General features: G+C 15.7%; 1 protein-coding gene across 1 annotated transcript in view; it reads left to right on the forward strand.

Annotated features, from left to right (window-relative positions):
• LOC128953144 (zinc finger protein 782-like) overlaps positions 1–22,270 on the forward strand; it is a 58,613-nt gene that overhangs the window by 14,671 nt on the left and 21,672 nt on the right. Inside the window, exon 5 of the mRNA XM_054298619.1 lies at positions 21,750–22,007. Within this exon, the coding sequence (XP_054154594.1) occupies positions 21,750–22,007 (258 nt within the window). The remainder of the gene's footprint in view (positions 1–21,749; positions 22,008–22,270) is intronic.

The raw sequence follows: 22,270 nt of genomic DNA on the forward strand, positions 1-22,270 counted from the left end.
AAATCATTAAACAATAGTATTATTGATAAACAAACAAATAGTTTTAAACTAACTGTTGATTGCATTAATAAAGTCTATATAACAACAAATGATTGCATTTCTATGAAAATCATTGATTATAGTGACTGTTATAACAACAACAACAAAACATCTTTGAATAATAACAAGCGATTTAAGTGTTTTTGGCCTAAATGTCGGTTTACAACAAATAGTAGACAAAATTTAGATTATCATAAAACAATTCATACATTTCATAAGCCATATAAATGTGATATTAATAATTGCAATCAAACATTTTCAATATCATCAAAATTAAATAGCCATAAAAATTTAGTACATTTCAAAGATATCAATAAATAATTTTGTGATGTCAATGATTGCGGCAAATGTTTTACTACAAAAAGTAATCTAAAAAATCATAAATTGAGTATTCATTATAATAGACGATTTAAATGTAATTATATTGATTGTAACAAAACATTTGCTCAAAAATATGATATTAGAAAACATGTAAAATCAGTGCATTTAAAATAAAAACCATTCAAATGTGATGTTGACTATTGCGGCAAAATGTTTGTAAATAAAAAATCATATAATTTACATAAATTAATACATTTAAAGAAAAAACAATTTCATTGTTCAGAGAAGTAGTGTTTGAAAAGTTTTACAACAAATCATTGTTTACGACAACACTTATCCAGAGATCATTCAATTGAATCACAATTTAAATGCAATTTTAAAAATTGTAACAAAATTTTTGTTACTAAATCTAGTTTACATCAACACAAACGTATTATTCATTTGGGTTTAAAACAATTCAAATGTGATGTCGATAACTGTGGCAAACAATTTGCTACTAAAAGTCATTATTTATCACATCAACGACAAACACATTCAGACATTGAATCATTCAAATGTGATGTAAATAATTGCAACAAAATTTTGAGAAAAAAACAAAATTTAATATATCATAAATTTATTTATCATCAATTAGTTAATTAATATCAACTAATAACTAAATAATTTTTTATATTTTTAGTTTATTCTGTATATAAATATAAAACTATTTTTTATAATTTTAATTATTTTCTAATCTATTAATGACAATAACAACAATAATCTTTTATAGTAAACTTTTTTTGTGTGTAAAATTGTCATTATTTTATTAGTTTTTTATTTCATTTAATTAAATCATTTTTTTGTCTAAATATTTAGCAAACATTATTATAATGTATTTAAATAAACAATAATAATATTTATGTACGAATACTATTCAATGATTCAAAAAGTTATGTCAATAAAACAACAATAATAAAAAACAAACAAAATATTTTTTATTTTTAAATATTGTTAAATAACAATAATAACAGTTATTCTTAAATTTTGATAATAAATTATTTATAATTATTATTATTATTATAATTAAATATGAAATTACTTAACTAATAGTTATTAATTATTTGAATATTTTATTAAAAAATGTTTTATATCATATAATTAAAACTATAATTATGTCAATAACTTAACAATAATCAAAAATAATAAAAGACAACTAAATATTTTTTTATAATCAATAAAATGAAATAAAAATGAATTTTTTTATTATAACAAAGTTTGTTTATAACTAAAGTAATACTAATTTCAGTGATTTGAGTGAATAAGTGAATCAATTTTATTCATTCATCTCATAAAATACTAAAATGTAATGATTGTAATAAAACATACAAAACTCAGTCATCTTTGAATTATCATAAAAGTGCTAAACATTTAAATATTAAATATATGTTTGCGATGTCAATGATTGTGGCAAAAGTTTTACTAGTAATTCACTTTTAAAACAACATAAATCTATCGTACATTTCAATAGAAAAATTATTATTATTATTATTATTATTATTATTATTATTATTATTATTATTATTATTATTATTATTATTATTATTATTATTATTATTATTATTATTATTATTATTATTATTATTATTATTATTATTATTATTATTATTATTATTATTATTATTATTATTATTATTATTATTATTAATTCATAGACAATATTGTATGTTTTCATAAACTTTTTGTTATCAATCAGTAATAACTTGTTAGACATTCAATTGTTTCAATTATCTCTTTTTTTATTTTCATCAAAAAAACTGATTATTTTTATTATTATCTGAATTATTATTATTATTAAACATTTAAAAAACAGTTTATATCACTCAGTATATGATTGAATTTCAAAATAACTTTATTAAACTAATTATTATTATTATTAATCATATCGTTTGTTGTATTGATTTTTATTTATTTATTGTTTTAATTTAGTCATATAATAAACTTTTATACAAAAATATTGAATTTCATTCATACATAATATACGTTAATATTTTTAAAAAATTATAAAACAATTGTTAATTTAAAATCTAATCCATTAGTAGATAATAATATCTGATTAATAATCTTTTATGTAATATGTCTTAGTATTTAAATATTTTATCTTTTTAAAAAAATTTAGACTAAAAATTAAAATTAATAAATAATATAATTTTTCAAAATTATTTGAATCCTAATACATAATATTTAATTATTTAATTAAAGAGTTATAATTATGTTTATTTTAATTTATTACAGTTTTATAGATATATAGACAATAAGATAAATTAATTAAGAAAAATACATTTTATAATACAATATTTTTTTTAATTATTAATACAACTAAATTTATTGACTATTTTATTGTATATTTCTATTTATTTATTTTTTAAAAAATAATTATATATTTTTTTCGAAACAATTATTTTTATAATTATTTAAAAAACTAAACACAAAATAATAATTAAAATTATTATATAATATAATATTACAATATATATATATAATAAATATAAAATAAAATCTTTAATATTACTCAAGTTAGCTAATTTAATAATTAAAAATTATTTAAAATAAATTTGTAATGTTTTTAAAATATATGTTATTACAGTTTATACTTATAAAAAACTAATACAGTATTATAATTACACTGTACATAATAATATTAATATGTAGCATATTTTAGTTTTTTTAATAATAGTTATTTGACTTTTAATAAAAAAAATTATTACAATTAATTTATTAAATTTTTAGCTAATTTAAAATATTAACTAACTATTTATATAAATAGTATAAAAATCTTTTAAATTTGATTTACAGTATATTTATATTTATATATTGACAACAGGGTAAATTAAATAAAACAAATATTATTATTACAAATAAGTTTTTTAAAAAAATTATTAGCTATTAATACAACTAAATTTATTGTATATTTTTTTCTTGAAAAAAAATATTATATCAAATGAAACTAATTAATATAATATTATAAATGTTGCAATTATCTACATTTAAATAAATTAATATTTTATAATAAATTAGTTTATTTAATAAAAAATGTTATTTAATTATTATATTATCGATTGGATATATGTTTAGTTTTTTTTAATTATAATTATAATTAATATAACAGTTATTAGATTAGAATTAATGGTTACAATTGCTATTAAAATAATTATTTTAAAAAATTCAAATATAATTTATTATAAAATTTATTTTTTTAAAAATAAATATTTATTAAATATCCAAATCTTAATATATCAACAGTTTACTAATTATTAAATAATTAAATCATTATTAATAAAAGATAATAGTATTATAAATAATTTGTATTACAGTTTTTTTTGTTTGTATAAACTAACTGAAAATATGAAAATTAATATACAATTTATTTTTTTAATTAAATTTAATATCAATTATTTCTGTTAAACAAAATATAATAATATGATTTAACTCTATATTATATTTTATTATTTAAGTTTTTTATTAATCTAATTAAAATATTATGATAACATAATTATATTTCTAATATTTAGTAATAACTAAATAATTGAAATTATATTTATTTGCAGATTTGAAACAATACAAAATCACAAAACATTTAACTATTTTTTATTATTGCAATAACTAAATATTTTCTATAAAAAATATTAATTTTAAAAAATACATTTTTTAGATAACTTTATTATTTTGATATTTAAAAAATAAATAAAACTGTAATTATATAATTAGTTTTTATATTAGTATTCAATAATAAACATTTAATTCACATGAAATAGAGATATATCGCAAATACTATTATAAAATTTATATTAAAAAAATATTTTTATAAATTAGTTATAATAAATTTTAATAACCTTAAACTTAAATTTAGATTTTTAAATTATTATAAAATTTATTATTAGTACTAGTGATTATATTTAAATAATAAAAAAACACTTAAATTACTATTATATGTATATTGTATTAACAGTTCTTACAATAATGTTTATTATAGTGTAATAATAATTAAATAATAATTAAAAAAATTATCAATTTATTTAAAAATATTGTATTAATAATAATAGTTATTTAGTAGTCTCGAAAACTATAGACAATTATAAATATTTTAATTAAAATCATTGACTTAAACAATTAAAAAAAATAATGTTTATAAATTCAATTATTATCAAAATAAAACTATTAAAAATAAACAATTACTATATAATATAGTTATGTATTATATTTATAGTATATTTAAATGTTATACTAAATTAATTTTCATAATAATAATAATAATTAAAATAATTAAATAAAATGTTTAAAATTATTTTATAATAAAACTAATCCAGAAACTGAATCATTATTAAACTTTTAATTAATTTATTATTATTATTATTTAATTATCAAGTAAAAAAATATATAAATAAAAAATAATAGTAATAATTTTAAGAGCGACCTCATAAATTTAAAAATTAATTTTATTTAAAGTATTATAATTATATATAATTATTTACTAACAGTTTACTAAACAAAAACAATAACAACACAAAGCAATTAATTTGCTGTTAATTTGGGCAATAAATAAATATTTTTATAAAATTAATTAATTATAATTCAAACCTATTACACAACATGTTTTTATTAATATTTTAATAAAATAATTGTAATAAAATTTTATATTTTTATTTTAAAAAACAAATTAACAAAACAACTAAATAAATATAGATTAAAATTACTTAAACTAATAGTTGTCATAAAATATATACAGTAGTATTTATAAACTAATTATATTTAAATTTTATATTAGTAAAAAATAAATTAATAATAATACATTGTTTAATGGTAAAATATTTAATATTAATAATTATTAATATAAGAGTATAACTAAATATATAATTAACGATAATTAAACTATTATAGTTTTGTATATAAAAATTGTTACAGTTTAATAATAATTATAATAACGAAAATAATAATACAGTAATTATTTTATATTTTTAGTATCTTTAAAGCATAAATAAAATATACATTAATTGTTTTAATATAAGCTAAATTTTAATTATTATCAAAACAAAATTACAAGAATAAAAATAAAGTATTTATGTAAATTTAAAGTTAAAAGTTATTAAAAATTATTAAACAGGTTTAAGGATTAAATACAAATAAATCTATATATCTGTGTATACAGTGATATGATATCCATTTCCTATTTTAATCATTGTTTGGTGTGATTTCAATGTGCGATCAAAACAATTCTATTGTATTTATTTGTTATATTTTAGTCGAAATTTTCTAAACAATAATGGAGTTATTATTAAACAAAACTTATACTAAATTAAATAATTTGATTAAATTGAAAAGTTTGTCATTAAAATTACAACAAATAAATAACAATTGCTATGAATTTTGTGAAACAATTGATGGCTTGAATGGAGTGAATATAAAAACAACAAATGATTGCATTTCAATGAAAATCACTGATTATAGTGACTGTTATGACAACAACAACAACACACGTATGGATAACAACAACAAGCAATTCAAGTGCTTTTGGCCTAAATGTCGATATATTAACACTAATAAAAGGCTTTTACTTTTGCATCAATTAACTCATTCATCTATAAAACAGTTTGAATGTAATAAATGTAATAAAACATTCAAAACTCAGTCATCTTTGAATTATCATATAAATGCTGAACATTTAAATGTTAAATATATTTGTGATGTCAACGATTGTGGCAAATGTTTTACTAGAAATTCACATTTAAATCGACATAAATCTAGCGTTCATTTCAATAAAAAGTTTAAATGCTTTTATGAAAATTGTAATAAAATATTTACATCAGAATCTAGTATTAAAAGACATGAAATTCAATTTCATTTAAAACAAACATTATTTAAATGTGATGTTGATTATTGTAATAAAACATTTCTAACTAAATACAATTATAAAATACATAAATTAACTCATTTGAATAAAAATCAAATTAAGTGTTCAGTAAACTTGTGTTTAAAAACATTTACAACATATCATTGTTTACTTCGACACAAATCAATAGATCATTCAATTGAACGCGAATTCAAGTGTGATTACAATAGCTGTGGAAAATATTTTACAAAATTGAAACATTTAAGACATCATTACCGAACTAGTCATCTGAATATAAAACCAAACAAATGTGATGTCGATAACTGTGGCAAACAATTTGCTACTAAAACTGAACTTTTAAGACATCAACGAAAACATTCAGGAATTAAACCATTTAAATGTGATTTCAATGAATGTAATCAATGTTTTACTGAAAAATATTCACTAAATTATCATAAATATTATTGTCATAAATAATTTTAGTTTTATTTTTGTATGTTTTTAAAAAATAATTAAACTTAATTCTATATAAATTGATAATTTAGTAAAATATAATAATAGTTATTATGTTTTAAATTATATTAGATTCTTAATTAATGAATTGATTTATTAAAATAAAAATTTTCAATAAATAAATTATACAGTAATAGCTCTCCTTTTATTATTATTATTATTATTATTTCATAAGTAATTGTTTATTCATAGAAAATATTAATACAATGAATGTTCATAAAATAAATATAATATTCAATATACTATTTTATTTTATAAAAATATTAATGATTTTAATAAAAAACATTTCAATTTAAATCATTTTTTTATAATTAATTTACCAACAAACAAAAAACAAAAATAAATAAATATTAAATGTTATTATAAATATTATTATATTAACTAATAAAACTAAACAAAAAATATATTTGTATACAATTAAAAACTAAAACTATTAATATAATATAATTTTTTAAATAATTGAATGAAAAAACTTACTTTAATTATCTCCCAATCAATGCCCGGACTCATCGTTAAAGTTATATTCAAACAAACAATTTTTTACTCTCTCTCTCTCTCTCTCTCTCTCTCTCTCTCTCAGTTGATTCAATTATCACTTTTTTTATTTTCATCAAAAAAACTAATTATTATCTGAATTATTATTATTATTATTATTTTTATTGTTATTATTGTTATTATTATTATAGCAATTATTACAACCAATTATATCATATCGTTTATTCTATTGATTTTTATTTATTTATTTTGTTTTAATTTAGTCATAAAATAAACTTTTATACAAAAATAAAATTGCATTCATTCATACATACTATACGTTAATATTTTTTAAATTTTATTTTTATCTATTAATAGTATTATATTTTAAATTATTAAAAAAACATAACAAATATTTTTATAATTTAAAATCTTATACATTAGTAGATAATAAAATCTGATAAATAATCTTTTATTTACTATTAGTATTAGTATTTATATATTTTATTTAAAAAATAATTAAAGTAAAAATTCAAATAAAATATTATTTTTTAAAAATAATTTGAGTCCAAACTTATCATATTTTATTACATTAATTAAATAGTTATAATTATTTTGATTTTGATTTATTACAGTTTTAAATAGATATACACAAACAAAATGAAATTATCTTTTAATATAAGATTAAAAGATAATTATTTTATAGTAAAATCAATAATTAATGTTTTTTTAAAAATTAATAAACAAAAATATTTTTAACAATTTAATTTATTACAAAAATCTATTAACAATAAAATATATTTTTAATATACTGTAAATATATAAATATATATAAATAATATGTAAAAATTTTCTATTTAAAAAAATAATTAGGTAAAAAATATATCAACTATCCTATCCTACAATTATTTATTTTTTACTAATTATCTAAATAATATTAATTATTTAATACAGTTTATAAAATTAAATAAAATTTTATTTATATATATAATTAATATCTTGAAATAAATTGTTAACTAATATTTAACTATATAACTCATTATTAATAAACAATAAATAAATTATAAATAATTGTTATTACAGTTTATTTAAATATTAAAAAAAATAAAAACTGTAATTTTATAATAAATTATAATTGTATTGACAAATAAAAAAAACTGTTATATTATCAAAATTAGGTACAAAACTTAATTGGAAATTAATCGATAATCAAATTTTTTGATTTTTTTAAATAGTTTTAATTGATTTTAAATTTTTTTTCAGTAACACAATTGCATTTGTTTTCATTTGATAACTAAATAATATTATAATTAAACTTTACATAAAAATAATAATAATAATTTTAGTATATATATGTATATTTATAGATAGACAACAGGGTAAATTTAATTAATACAAATAAATTGTTTAATACAAATATGTAATAATAATAATAAATTAATTAATTATTAATACAACTAAATTTTATACGACTATTTTATTATTAAATTTTTATTAATAGATAAAAAAATAAATAAAACATATTTTACATATGTATTGATGTTATAATTATTAGTATAAATAAAATAAATATTAATAGACATTAATATATTTTTTACTAATAATTGTTAAAATTTAAATTTATCAGCATTAAATAATAAATAATTTTATTTTTTATAATATAAAAATGGTAATATAAATGTACATTAAATTATAAACTATTTATTTAAGTAAAATTTATTTTTTTTAAATAGTAAAATCTATGCAACAATTTATGTTTTATAATGTTTCAATTGTTTGCTAATATTAAATAATTAAATCATTATAAATAATCGATAAATATTTTTTAAATAGTTGTTATTACAGTTTTTAATATATATATATACTGTATATATTTATTTATTTATGCAATTATTAAATTTATATAAAGAAAATTATTTATTTTTTATTTTAACTATCTATTACTTCTATATATTTAAATAATAATAATAATTTTAATTTAAATATCTAATACTTTTCGAAAAAAATGTATATTAATAGTAGATCCATATAATTATAAATCAAATATATAAAAATCAAATACTCATAATCATTTATGTTATCTATTGAATATAAAATTATTAATATATACTATCTAGTTATTTAAAAAAATGTAATAACAGTTTATTTAAATAAATTCATATTTTATAATAAATTATTTGTTTTAAAAAAAAGTTTCAAAATTTATTATTATTATTATTATTATTATATTATCGATTGATGTCATCAATTAAAATATTTAATTGATTATCATATAAATCATATAATATTATATATTAATTATAACAGTTTCAAAATTAAATAACTAATAAATATATTTTATCTGATATTTTAATATATATTTATTTGTGTATTTATATATAAATTAATAAACAGGGTATATGTTTTGTTATTTTTTAAAATATAATTATAAATAATGCTTATAATTGCTTTTAAAATAATTATATAAAAATTCAAATATAATTTGGTATAATATTTATTTATTTTTAAAAAAAACATATTAAATATATAAATCTTAGTAATATGCTAAGTATTAATTAATTAAATCATTATACATAAACAATAATAGTATTATAAATAATTGTTATAACAGTTTTTTGTTATTGGTATAAACTAATTGAAAATATGAAAATTTAATATATAATTAATTTTTAATAATTAATTTTAAATATCAATTATTTTTATTAAACAAAATATAATAATGTGAAATAATTAACTTTATATTTTATTATATAATTTAATTTTTTTATTAATATAATTAAAATATTAAATTTAAAAAAATATATTATACTAACAAAAAAATAAAACTGTAACTATTTAATATGTTTTAATATTAGTATTTAAAAAAATCATTTAATTCACTTTAAATAGAGATATATAACTAATAGTGTTATAAAATTAAAATATTATTTTTAAAAATTAGTTTTAAGTAATTTTAATAATCTAAATTTAAATTTAGATTTTTTTTTAATTTTTACATAATTTATTACTAGTACTAATGATTATATTTAAATTACTTATTAAAATTACTATTATAGGTATATTGTATTAACAATTTATATTATCAATTACTATATTTATATTATAGATATATCCCAAATACTTTTATAAAATTTATATCAAAAAATATTTTTATAAATTAGTTATAATAAATTTTAATAACCTTAAACAGAAATTTAGATTTTTAAATTATTACATAATTTATTACTGATTATATTTAAATTATAAAAACTCTTAAATTAGTATTATAGGTATATTGTATTAAAAGTTATTAAAGTAATGTTTATTATAGTGTAATAATTATTAAAAAAAATTTAAAAAAACTATCAATTTATTAAAAAAATATTTTATTAATAATAATAGTTATTTATGATAGTAGTATCGAAAACTATAGTCAATTATAAATATTTTAATTAAAACCATTGACTAAAACAATTAAAAAAAATAATGTTTATAAATTCAATTATAATAAAAATAAACAATTACTATATTATATAGTTATGTACTATATTTATAGTATATTTAAATGTTATACTAAATTAATTTTCATAATAATAATAATAATTAAAATAATCAAATAAAATGTTTAAAATTATTTTAAAATAAAACTAATCCAGAAACTAAATTTTTAATTAATTTATTATTATTATTATTTAATTATCAAGTAAAAAAATATATAAATAAAAAATTTAAGTAATAATTTTAACAGCGACCTCAAATATTTAAAAATTAATTTTATTTAAAGTATTATAATTATGTTTAATTATTTACTAACAGTTTACTAAACAACAACAATAATACAAAGCAATTAATTAGCTGTTAATTTGGGCAATAAATAAATATTTTAATAAAATTAATTAATTAATAAATTCAAACCTATTTAAAACAACTTGTTTTTATATATAAGTTGACTGGCCTACTCCCGGTGCTCCGGGATGTATACCATATGGCATATCAATAACAACAAAAATTTGTTAATTTAAATAATAATAAACAATTTTGTAATGTCAATGTAGTGAGTATTGTGATTAAAAAAAACAAAATTAGTTGAAAATAAATGTTTACTAAAGTTTTACAGTAAAATAAAATCATTGTAAAGATCAAGATTGTAAAAGCAATTACAAAAATTGTAACAAAAAAAATGTGTTTAATAAACTAACTAAAAAAGTACTATTCATTTGGTTGTGTAAAAACAATTCAAACGTGTGATGTCTATAATTGTAACAAACAATTTGCTAACAACTTATACAATATCAACGAACAACACATTCAGGGAATTAATAAAAACCCAAATATAAATGTGATGTCAATGATTGTAATAAACGTTTTTAAATGCAACCAAAAAAATCATAACTAAATTATTAGCATAAATATCAATGTCATAAATAATTTAAATTTTGTAATATTTATTAAATGAAAATAATACTACTTATTTTATTTTAATAAAATAATTGTAATAAAATTTTATATTTTTATTTTAAAAAACAAATTAACAAAACAACTAAATAAATATAAATTAAAATTACTTAAACTAATAGTTGTTATAAAATATATACAGTAGTATTTATAAACTAATTATATTTAAATTTTATATTAGTAAAAACTAAATAATTAATAAATAATAATACATTGTTTAATGATAAAATATTTAATATTAATAATTATTAATATTAGAGTATTACTAAACATATTTAATTAACGATAATTAAACTATTATAGTTTTGTATATAAAAATTGTTACAGTTTAATAATAATTATAATAACGAAAATAATAATAAAGTACCGTTAAAACTCGTTTAAATTCCCATATGGATATGTCAAAGTCATGGGAAATAATGCGAGTTTTTTCCCATATGGAAAAAATAGTTTTTTTACTTTGTATAATAATTTAGTGCTTAATTATTACCTAATGTGGTAAAAAATACGAGTTTTTTCCCATATGAAATTTTTTTTTCATTTTTTTAGAAATTAAACGAGTTTTTACGGTAATTAATTTTATTTATGCAATCAATTTATTATTATTGTCAAACTATTATATCTATTAACTTTATAAAAAAAACATTTATTAATGTTTTTTTACTTATTTTTATTTAAATATGTTATGTTATGTTAAATATTTTATAGTAAATATTAATTTTTTAAATAATAACTTTTTATATAATCACTTTACAAAAATTATAATTTAAATATTAATACGACAAATTAAAAGTTTTTTTAGTTAATAAAATTAAATATTATTTATTAAAAAAAACTGTAACTATATAATAAGTTATAATAATATTATTATTTTCATAAACAATTAATTTATTTTTTCGTAGACAAAGTTGATAAACATTATAACAAAATTTAAAAATAAATTTTGATGAATTAAATTTTAAATTAAGTTTAATTATCTAACTTAAACCAATTTTTTATAATAATAAATTATTATTACTGATAACTGATTATTAGGTATACTGTAATTATTACAGTAATTACAGTATACATAATAATCAAAAGATCATTAAAAAAATTGTAAAAAAAATGTTTTTAATAAAGTAACTAAAAAAGTACTATTTATTTGGTTGTGTTAATTTATCAAAACAAAATTACAAGAATATAAATACAGTATTTATGTAAATTTAAAGTTAAAAATTATTAAAAATTATTAAACAGGTTTAAGGATTAAATACATATAAATCTATATATATATATCTGTATATACAATGATATGATATCCATTTCCTATTTTAGTCATTGTTTGGTGTGATTTCAATGTGCTATCAAAACAACACAATAGTATTTATTTGATATATTTTAGTGAAATTTTCTAAACAATAATGGATTTGCAATTTAACAAAATTATAAATCAATTAAATAAATTTAATGAATTGAAAAACTTATCATTGAATTTACAACAAATTAACAGACAATTYAATGAATTGTGTGAAACAATTGATGGCTTGAATGCAATGAATATTAAAACAACAAATGATTGCATTTCTATGAAAATCACTGAATATAGTGACTGTTATGACTACAACAACACACGTATGGATAACAACAATAACAAGCGATTCAAGTGTTTTTGGCCTAAATGTCGGTTTAAAACTAATTTTGAAAAAAATTTAGTTAATCATCAATTCATTCATTCATCACATAAGCTAATTGAATGCAGTAATTGTATTAAGAGATTCAAAACATTGAAAGCTTTATATTATCATAAAAGTATTGATCATTTAAATGTTAAATATGTTTGCAATGTTAACGATTGTGGCAAATGTTTTACAACAAAACCACATTTAAATCGACACATATCTAGCTTTCATTTAAATAAAAAGTTTAAATGTAATTATGAAAATTGTGATAAATTATTCACACAAATGTGTCATTTAAAACAACATAAAATGTTAATTCATTTAAAACATAATCAATTTCGATGTGATGTCGATTATTGCGACAAAATATTTTTATCTAAAAGTAATTATAATAAACACAAATTAATACATTTATCTGAACCACGATTTCATTGTTCAGTTAATAACAAGTGTTTGAAAACATTTACAACAAATTATTGTTTACGACAACATATATCCAGAGATCATACAATTGAACCGAAATTTCGATGCGATTATAAAAATTGTCAAAAAATATAATTAAATTTAAATCATATGCAACGACACAAACGTACTAAACATTTGGATATAATAATATAAAGCCATTTAAATGTGATTTCAATGATCGCCGATAAATATTTTAATCAGAATTTTATTTAATTTTTTCCTAATTTCAAAACCAATTATTATATTATAATTGTTTTTATTTATTAAACAAGATATATTGTTTTTAAAAAATATTATTATTTTTAATTATTCAATTAATAAAATGAATTAAATGAGAGCTAAGTTATTAAATATTAGTTTATTTGCTAGTCATTTGACTAAAAAACAAAATTAGTTGAAAATAAATGTTTACTAAAGTTTTACAGTAAAATAAAATCATTGTTTACGACAACACATATCCAGAGATCATTGAAAATTGATTGTAAAAGTGATTACAAAAATTGTAACATAAAAAATGTTTTTAATAACTTAATTAAAAAAGTACTATTCATTTGGTTGTGTAAAAACAATTCAAACGTGTGATGTTTATGATTGTAACAAATAATTTGCTAACAATTTATACGATATTGAAGAACAACACATTCAGGGAATTCCAGAAACTAAATCATTATTAAATTTTTAATTAATTTATTATTATTATTATTTAATTATCAAGTAAAAAAATATATAAATAAAAAATAATAGTAATAATTTTAAGAGCGACCTCATAAATTTAAAAATTAATTTTATTTAAAGTATTATAATTAAATATAATTATTTACTAACAGTTTTAATATAAAAAAATATAATTATTATTTATTCATTTTTAATATAAAATATTACATTTATGTTATATAAACAACAATAACACAAAACAATTAATTAGCTGTTAATTTAAGCAACAAATAAATATTTGTTATAAAATTAATTAATTAATTAATTCAAACCTATTATGCAACATGTTTTTATATATAAGATGACTGTCCTCCCGGTGCTCCGGGATGTATACCATATGGCATATCAATAACAACTTAAAATTTGTTAATTTAAATAATAATAAACAATTTCGTAATGTCAATGTAGTGAGTATTGTGATTAAAAAAATATTTACAACAAAAAAAAATAATTAAATATTTAAAAAAAACTAAAAAACAAAATTAGTTGAAAATAAATGTTTACTAAAGTTTTACAGTAAAATCATCGTATCATTGTAGAGATCATTGAAAATTGATTGTAAAAGCGATTACAAAAATTGTAAAAAAAAGTTTTTAATAAACTAAGTAAAAATAGTACTATTTATTTGGTTGTGTAAAAACAATTCAAACGTGTGATGTCTATAATTGTAACAAACAATTTGCTAACAACATATACAATATCGACTAACAACACATTCAGTGAATTATTAAAAACCCAAATATAAATGTGATGACAATGATTGTAATAAACGTTTTTAAATGCAACCAAAAAAATCATAACTAAATTATTAGCATAAATATCAACGTCATAAATAATTTAAATTTTGTAATATTTATTAAAGGAAAATAATACTACTTATTTTATTTTAATAAAATAATTGTAATAAAATTTTTTATTTTTATTTTAAAAAACAAATTAACAAAACAACTAAATAAATATAGATTAAAATTACTTAAACTAATATTTAATAAATAATAATACATTGTTTAATGGTAAAATATTTAATATTAAAAATTATTAATATTATACTATTACTAAATAAATAATTAAATATAATTGAACTATTATAGTTTTATATATAAAAATTATTACAGTTTAATAATAATTATAATAACGAAAATAATAATACAGTAATATTTTATATTTTTAATACCTTTAAAGCATAAATAAAATATACATTAATTGTTTTAATATAAACTAAATTTTAATTATTTTTATAAAAACAAAATTACAAGAATAGAAATACAGTATTTATGTAAATTTAAAGTTAAAAATTATTAAACAGGTTTAAGGATTAAATACAAATAAATCTATATATATATCTGTATATACAGTGATATGATATCCATTTCCTATTTTAATCATTGTTTGGTGTGATTTCAATGTGCGATCAAAACAACACAATAGTATTTATTTGAAATATTTTAGTGAAATTTTCTAAACAATAATGGATTTGCAATTTAACAAAATTATAAATCAATTAAATGAATTGAAAAACTTATCATTGAATTTACAACAAATTAATAGTCAATTCAATGAATTGTGTGAAACAATTGAATGCTTGAATGCAATGAATATTAAAACAACAAATGATTGCATTTCTATGAAAATCATTGATTATAGTGACTGTAACAACAACAACAACACACGTGTGGATAACAATAACACGCGATTCAAGTGCTTTTGGCCAAAATGTCGGTTTAAAAGTAATAAAGAAAACAATTTAGTTAATCATCAATTAATTCATTCCTCAGATAAACTTATTAAATGCAGTAATTGTATTAAAACATTCAAAACTTTTTCAGATTTAAATTATCATAAAAATGTTAAACATTTAAATATGAAATATGTTTGCGATGTCAACGATTGTGGCAAATGTTTTGCTAGAAATTCAGATTTAAATCGACATAAATCTATCGTTCATTTAAGCAGAAAGTTTAAATGTAATTATGAAAATTGCAACAAATTATTCTCACAAATATGTCATTTAAAATCGCATAAAATGTTAATTCATTTAAAACATAAACAATTTCGATGTGATGTCGAGTATTGCTGCAAAAAATTTTCAATTAAAAGTGATTATAATAAACACAAATTATTACATTTATCTGAACCACGATTTCATTGTTCAGTTAATAACAAGTGTTTGAAAACATTTTCAACAAATCATTGTTTACGACAACATATATCAAGAGATCATTCAATTGAATCCAATATTCGATGCGATTATAAAAATTGTCAAAAAATATATTTTACATCAAAAGGTTTGCAACAACACAAACATAATAAACATTTGGATATATAAAGCAATTTAAATGTTGTGATGTTAATGATTGCGATAAATATTTTAAACAGAAAATAGAGTCTTAATTATCATTAAAAAAATATTGTCATTAATTATTTTATTTAAATTATTTTTTGTAATTTGAAAAAAAACCATTAATTATATTGTAATTGTTTTACAAAAAAAGATTGTTTTTAAAAAATATATTTATTTTTAAATTATTCTATTAATAAAGATTAAATTGCATATGAATTAAATGAGTGATAAGTTATTAAATATTAGTTTATTTGCTAATTATTACTAATAATAAATTCAAATCATACACTCGTTAACTGAACACTTGAATTGTTTTTTCTTCAAATGAGTTAATTTATGTTTTTTATAACAGCTTTTAGCTGCAAATGTTTTATTACAATATTCAACATAACATTTAAATAATTTTGGTTTTAAATGAAATTGAATTTCATGTGCTTTTAATATTTTTATTAAAATGAACGCTAGATTTATGTTGATTTAAAAGTGAATTTCTAGTAAAACATTTGCGACAATCGTTGTAATCGCAAACATATTTAACATTTAAATGTTTAGATCTTTTATGATAATCTAAATTTGATTTAGTTTTGAATGTTTTATTACATTTATTACATTCAAACAGTTTTATAGATGAATGCATTAATCGATGTATAAATAAATTATTTTCATTATATGCTTTATATCGACATTTTATAGTATACATCATAGTTTATTTGCTGATTATTACTAATAATAATTCAAAATTTAAATGTATAATTTATTATGAAGTTTTTACCACTGACCATAAAAACTTATTAAATTTATTCAATTAATATATATTTAAAGCATAAATAAAATATATATTAATTGTATTTATCAAAATTCAAATGTAATTATTGTGATAAAATATTTAAATATCATACGGCTTTATATTATCATAAAAAGCTAAACATTTAAAAAATAAATATTTTTGCGATGTCAACGATTGTGAGAAATATTTTACAGTAAAATCACTGTTATATCGACATAAATCTAGCGTTCATTTAAATAAAAAGTTTAAATGTAATTACGAAAATTGCAACAAATTATACACACAATTATATCATTTAAAAAGACATAAAATGATAATTTATTTAAAACATAAACCATTTCGATGTGATGTCGAGTATTGCGGCAAAAAATTTTCATCTAAAAGTAATTATAATAAACACAAATTAATACATTTATCTGAACCACGATTTCATTGTTCAGTTAACAACAAATGTTTGAAAACATTTACAACAAATCATTGTTTACGACAACATATATCAAGAGATCATTGAATTGAACACAAATTTTCGATGCGATTATAAAAATTGTAGAAAAAAATATATTTTACTTTAATTTGTTTGCAACGACACAAACGCACTAAATATTTGGATATATAAAGCCATTTAAATATGTGATGTCAATGATTGCGATTTAATGCAATTAAATGAATACTAATTTATTAAATATTAGTTTATTTGCTAATTATTACTAATAAAAATTCAAATCATAAAATGTATACTTTATTATGCAGTTTTAATAAACTATCATTAATTTTACTAATAAAAATATATATAAATTTTAAAAAGTTAGTATTAATTTCAATAATTTGATTTAATTTGCCATAAAAAATCATATATAAATTAATTATAAAAAACAAACAACAAATAATTTTACAAATAATAATAAGTTTTTATAAATAAATACATTAAAATAAATAACTATATTATTATTATCATATTTGAATATTATTATAATAAACTATTTATATAACTGTTATAAATTAAATAAATTAGCTAGCATAATTTAGGCAAAAAATTTTATTTCAAAAAATATCTAAATTATAGTATCTAATAGTTATTAATTATTATTTTTTATAATTTTGCAATTAATTAAATAATACTTGACTAACATTTTTCTTATAATGAATAATATATATTTTTGTTTGTTATATTTGTGTTTAATATATTTTAATTTTAATTATATATCTAATATAATATATACTAATAAATATAGTGTATAATAAATTTTTATATAAAATATAAAAATCTGTAATTATAAATAATAAATAGATTATAAATTGAAATAAAATAATATAAGTAAAATCGCTACATATCTAATATAATTAAATTAAATAAATTATTAGTGTATTTAACATGAGTTTGTTATTACAGTTTTTATTAAAATCAATCTAAATATGCCAATAAAAAAATGATAGATAATATTGTGATTTTTACTTATAATAATTATTTAAATATTTTTAATGAATACAGTAATTAATTTAAGTATAAAACGTTACTAATAATACTAATACTAATAATTATAAGTTTATTAATAAACAACTAAATACTTTTTTTAATAATAACTTTTGAAAATAAATAATTGAAAAAATATTATTATTAAATCAAATTATTATTATTATATATATACCGTATATATAATACTAATTTTAAAAAACTAAATCTTAATAATAAATTAAAATACTGTATTATCCTTTTATTACAATTTTTTAATTAAAAATTTTGTAAATACTCTATAATAAATACTCTGAAAAAATAATTAAATTAAAAATTGTTTAACTTTTTTGATCTAATATATTTTTTATTAAATTAATTTTAATTAAATTATTAATGTATTTAAAATATTTGTTATTACAGTTTATACAGCATATTCAGTATATAATTTTAATATAGAAATTAATATACAATAATTGTATAACTTATGTTTATTTAAAATCAAAATTATTAAAAACATATTATAATATGATAGTATTGTATTTATAATAATAACAATAATAATAATTTATAAATATTAATAATAATACTAATAATAACTGTGAAAAATAATATCATATAAAACATTAAATTTATTATAGGTTAATCTAAAAATTATTAATTAAATCATTATAATTAAAACATAATAGTATTACAAATATTTATTAATACACTTTTTGTATAAATAAATGCAATTAATTAAAGCTAATATACAAATATAAATTTTATAATTATTTTTAACTAGCTAAATATATCAATAAAAAATTATATAACTATGATTTTTTAAAATTATAATATAAAAACTTAATGAATAATTTATGTAAAAAATTATATTTTTTTAGAAATATATTAAAATAAAGTATTAATATTCTTCTACTGTATATAACTAATACAATAATTTTATTAATTAATTAAATGCCTAATATTATGATTATATAAATATATATTTTTACAGTTTTAAACAATACAAACACAAACACTCTAAACAATTAACTGTTTGTTAATACAGTTTTATACTAAATGTTTAGAAAAATCTAGTTTTAAACATAAATTAAATTTTTTTATTTATTAATTATAATACTTTAATAGTAATATATTTTATCTACTGCTAACTGTTTTATGAATATTAAAATGTTTTATAACTTATAGTTATTGATATTTAAATATTATTAATATAATTATAATCACAAAAAATTAAAATATTATTTATAAATAATATTTTTATTACAAAAATAAATATAGATACTATAACATTTAAATTACTTTTAAGTTTATTTAGATTTATTTATATTATTGTTTTCATTTGAATAATTTATTTTAAAGTTAAATAATTTTTAAAAAATTGTCAATAAATAAAGTGTCAAAAAAATATATTATTATTAATACTAATTAAAATTTATTACAAATAGTAACATTTTAATAAATAATAATATTATTATTAGATAATAAAAATTTTTACGATTAAAAAATCAGATAACATAGCGCTAGTATTACATTAATTAATTTAATGATGATTTGAAGTTTAATTAGATTTTATTTTATATAAATTTAACTTAATATTTTTTAATTTTGATAAATATTACTTTTTATAGAAAAATTTATTACTAGTACTAATGATTAAATTATTATTACAATGTATTGAATTAGTTTTTGATGTTATTATTATTATTATACTGTAATTATAATATATTATAATTTTTTGAAATTTAATTAGTTTTAATGGTATTTTTTTAAAAAAATAATAATACATAGAAATAACTATAATTAAGAAAACAATATATTTTTAATCAAATTTATCAATTATTTATTATTTTAAGTTAATATAATGTATAAATATTATTTGTATTGTTTAATACTTTAAATATAAATATTTATTATATATTTTGTTTGTATTAATTATTATTAATAATTTTAATAATAATTTAAAATCAAATAATTCAACATTATATTTAATGTATTAAAATAATATAATCAATAGTCAAGTGTTTATACAAAAAAAAATATATTATTATAATATCTAATCTATAAATATAAGTTTATATCAGCAAATAAAACGAGAGATTATTTAAATTTTTGTTATAAATTATAATTATATTTATATTTAATGTACAATAAAATAATAATAATAATATTACTGTATATTGTAAGTCGTATATCAATTATATTATTTCATATAAATTAATTTATTTTAAAAAATATCTGATTAATATTTTTATTTTGTGTATAACATTAACATTGAATTAAAGTTGTTGATCAATATATTTAAATAATAATAATAATAATAATAATAATTATATAAATTAATATTTTACTAATAATATATAAATAAAATCATATTAATAATTTAAATAATGTTTTTCGAAATTATAGTAACAATAGTTATAATATTTATAATATTATTAATAATCGGTGCAATAATTGAATTAATTAAATGGATTTCTAATCAATTGAAACAATTATATTATAAATGTTTTATCCAACCCTATGAACCCCGGATCGGTATCTATTGGGATATTGAAAATTGTCAAATACCTCATCGATGGGCACCGGCCAATGTTTGTAGGTGTGTCCGCAAATATATAAGTCAAGTGTATGGCTACCCGAAACTACCCGATAGTACAGTGTTTGACTGTGTGGGCAAATTTCAGGACATTGGACAACAACATGTGCCTGAACTCCAAGCTGCCGGCGTGCATGTAGTTCTCATACCTACAGGTGCTGTCTATCGTAATGCAGCCGATTTTGAGCTATACTATCGGATCAGGCGATTCATTGAACAGCCAAGAAAAAATCCAGAGACAAGTAAAACCATTTTGGTTGTCATAACTGGTGACCAGGATTTCGGGTCAGCACTTGATTTGGCCAAACAATCGGGTATTAGTGTTGTATTGATTCACAGGGAAAATGTTTGCCAATCAATGAAACTGATTGCCGATAAATCCATACTATTTACTAATGTTTTATTCAATTACTCTTAAATTTAATTAATATTTATTGTATAAATTGTTTTTTAACATTATATATCAATATATTATTATTAAAATCATTTAGTTTTTAAAATAAAATATTATAAAACTAAACAAAATTATAATATTTATTTGCTATAGATTTTTTTTTATATAAATTATAAATTATTGAATAAAATATAGTAATATTATTATAGTTAGAT

This window comes from Oppia nitens, unplaced genomic scaffold (assembly GCF_028296485.1).
Source record: "Oppia nitens isolate AA-2021 unplaced genomic scaffold, nextdenovo-longstitch-racon4-pilon3 scaffold20_pilon_pilon_pilon, whole genome shotgun sequence".
NCBI lineage: Eukaryota > Metazoa > Arthropoda > Arachnida > Sarcoptiformes > Oppiidae > Oppia > Oppia nitens.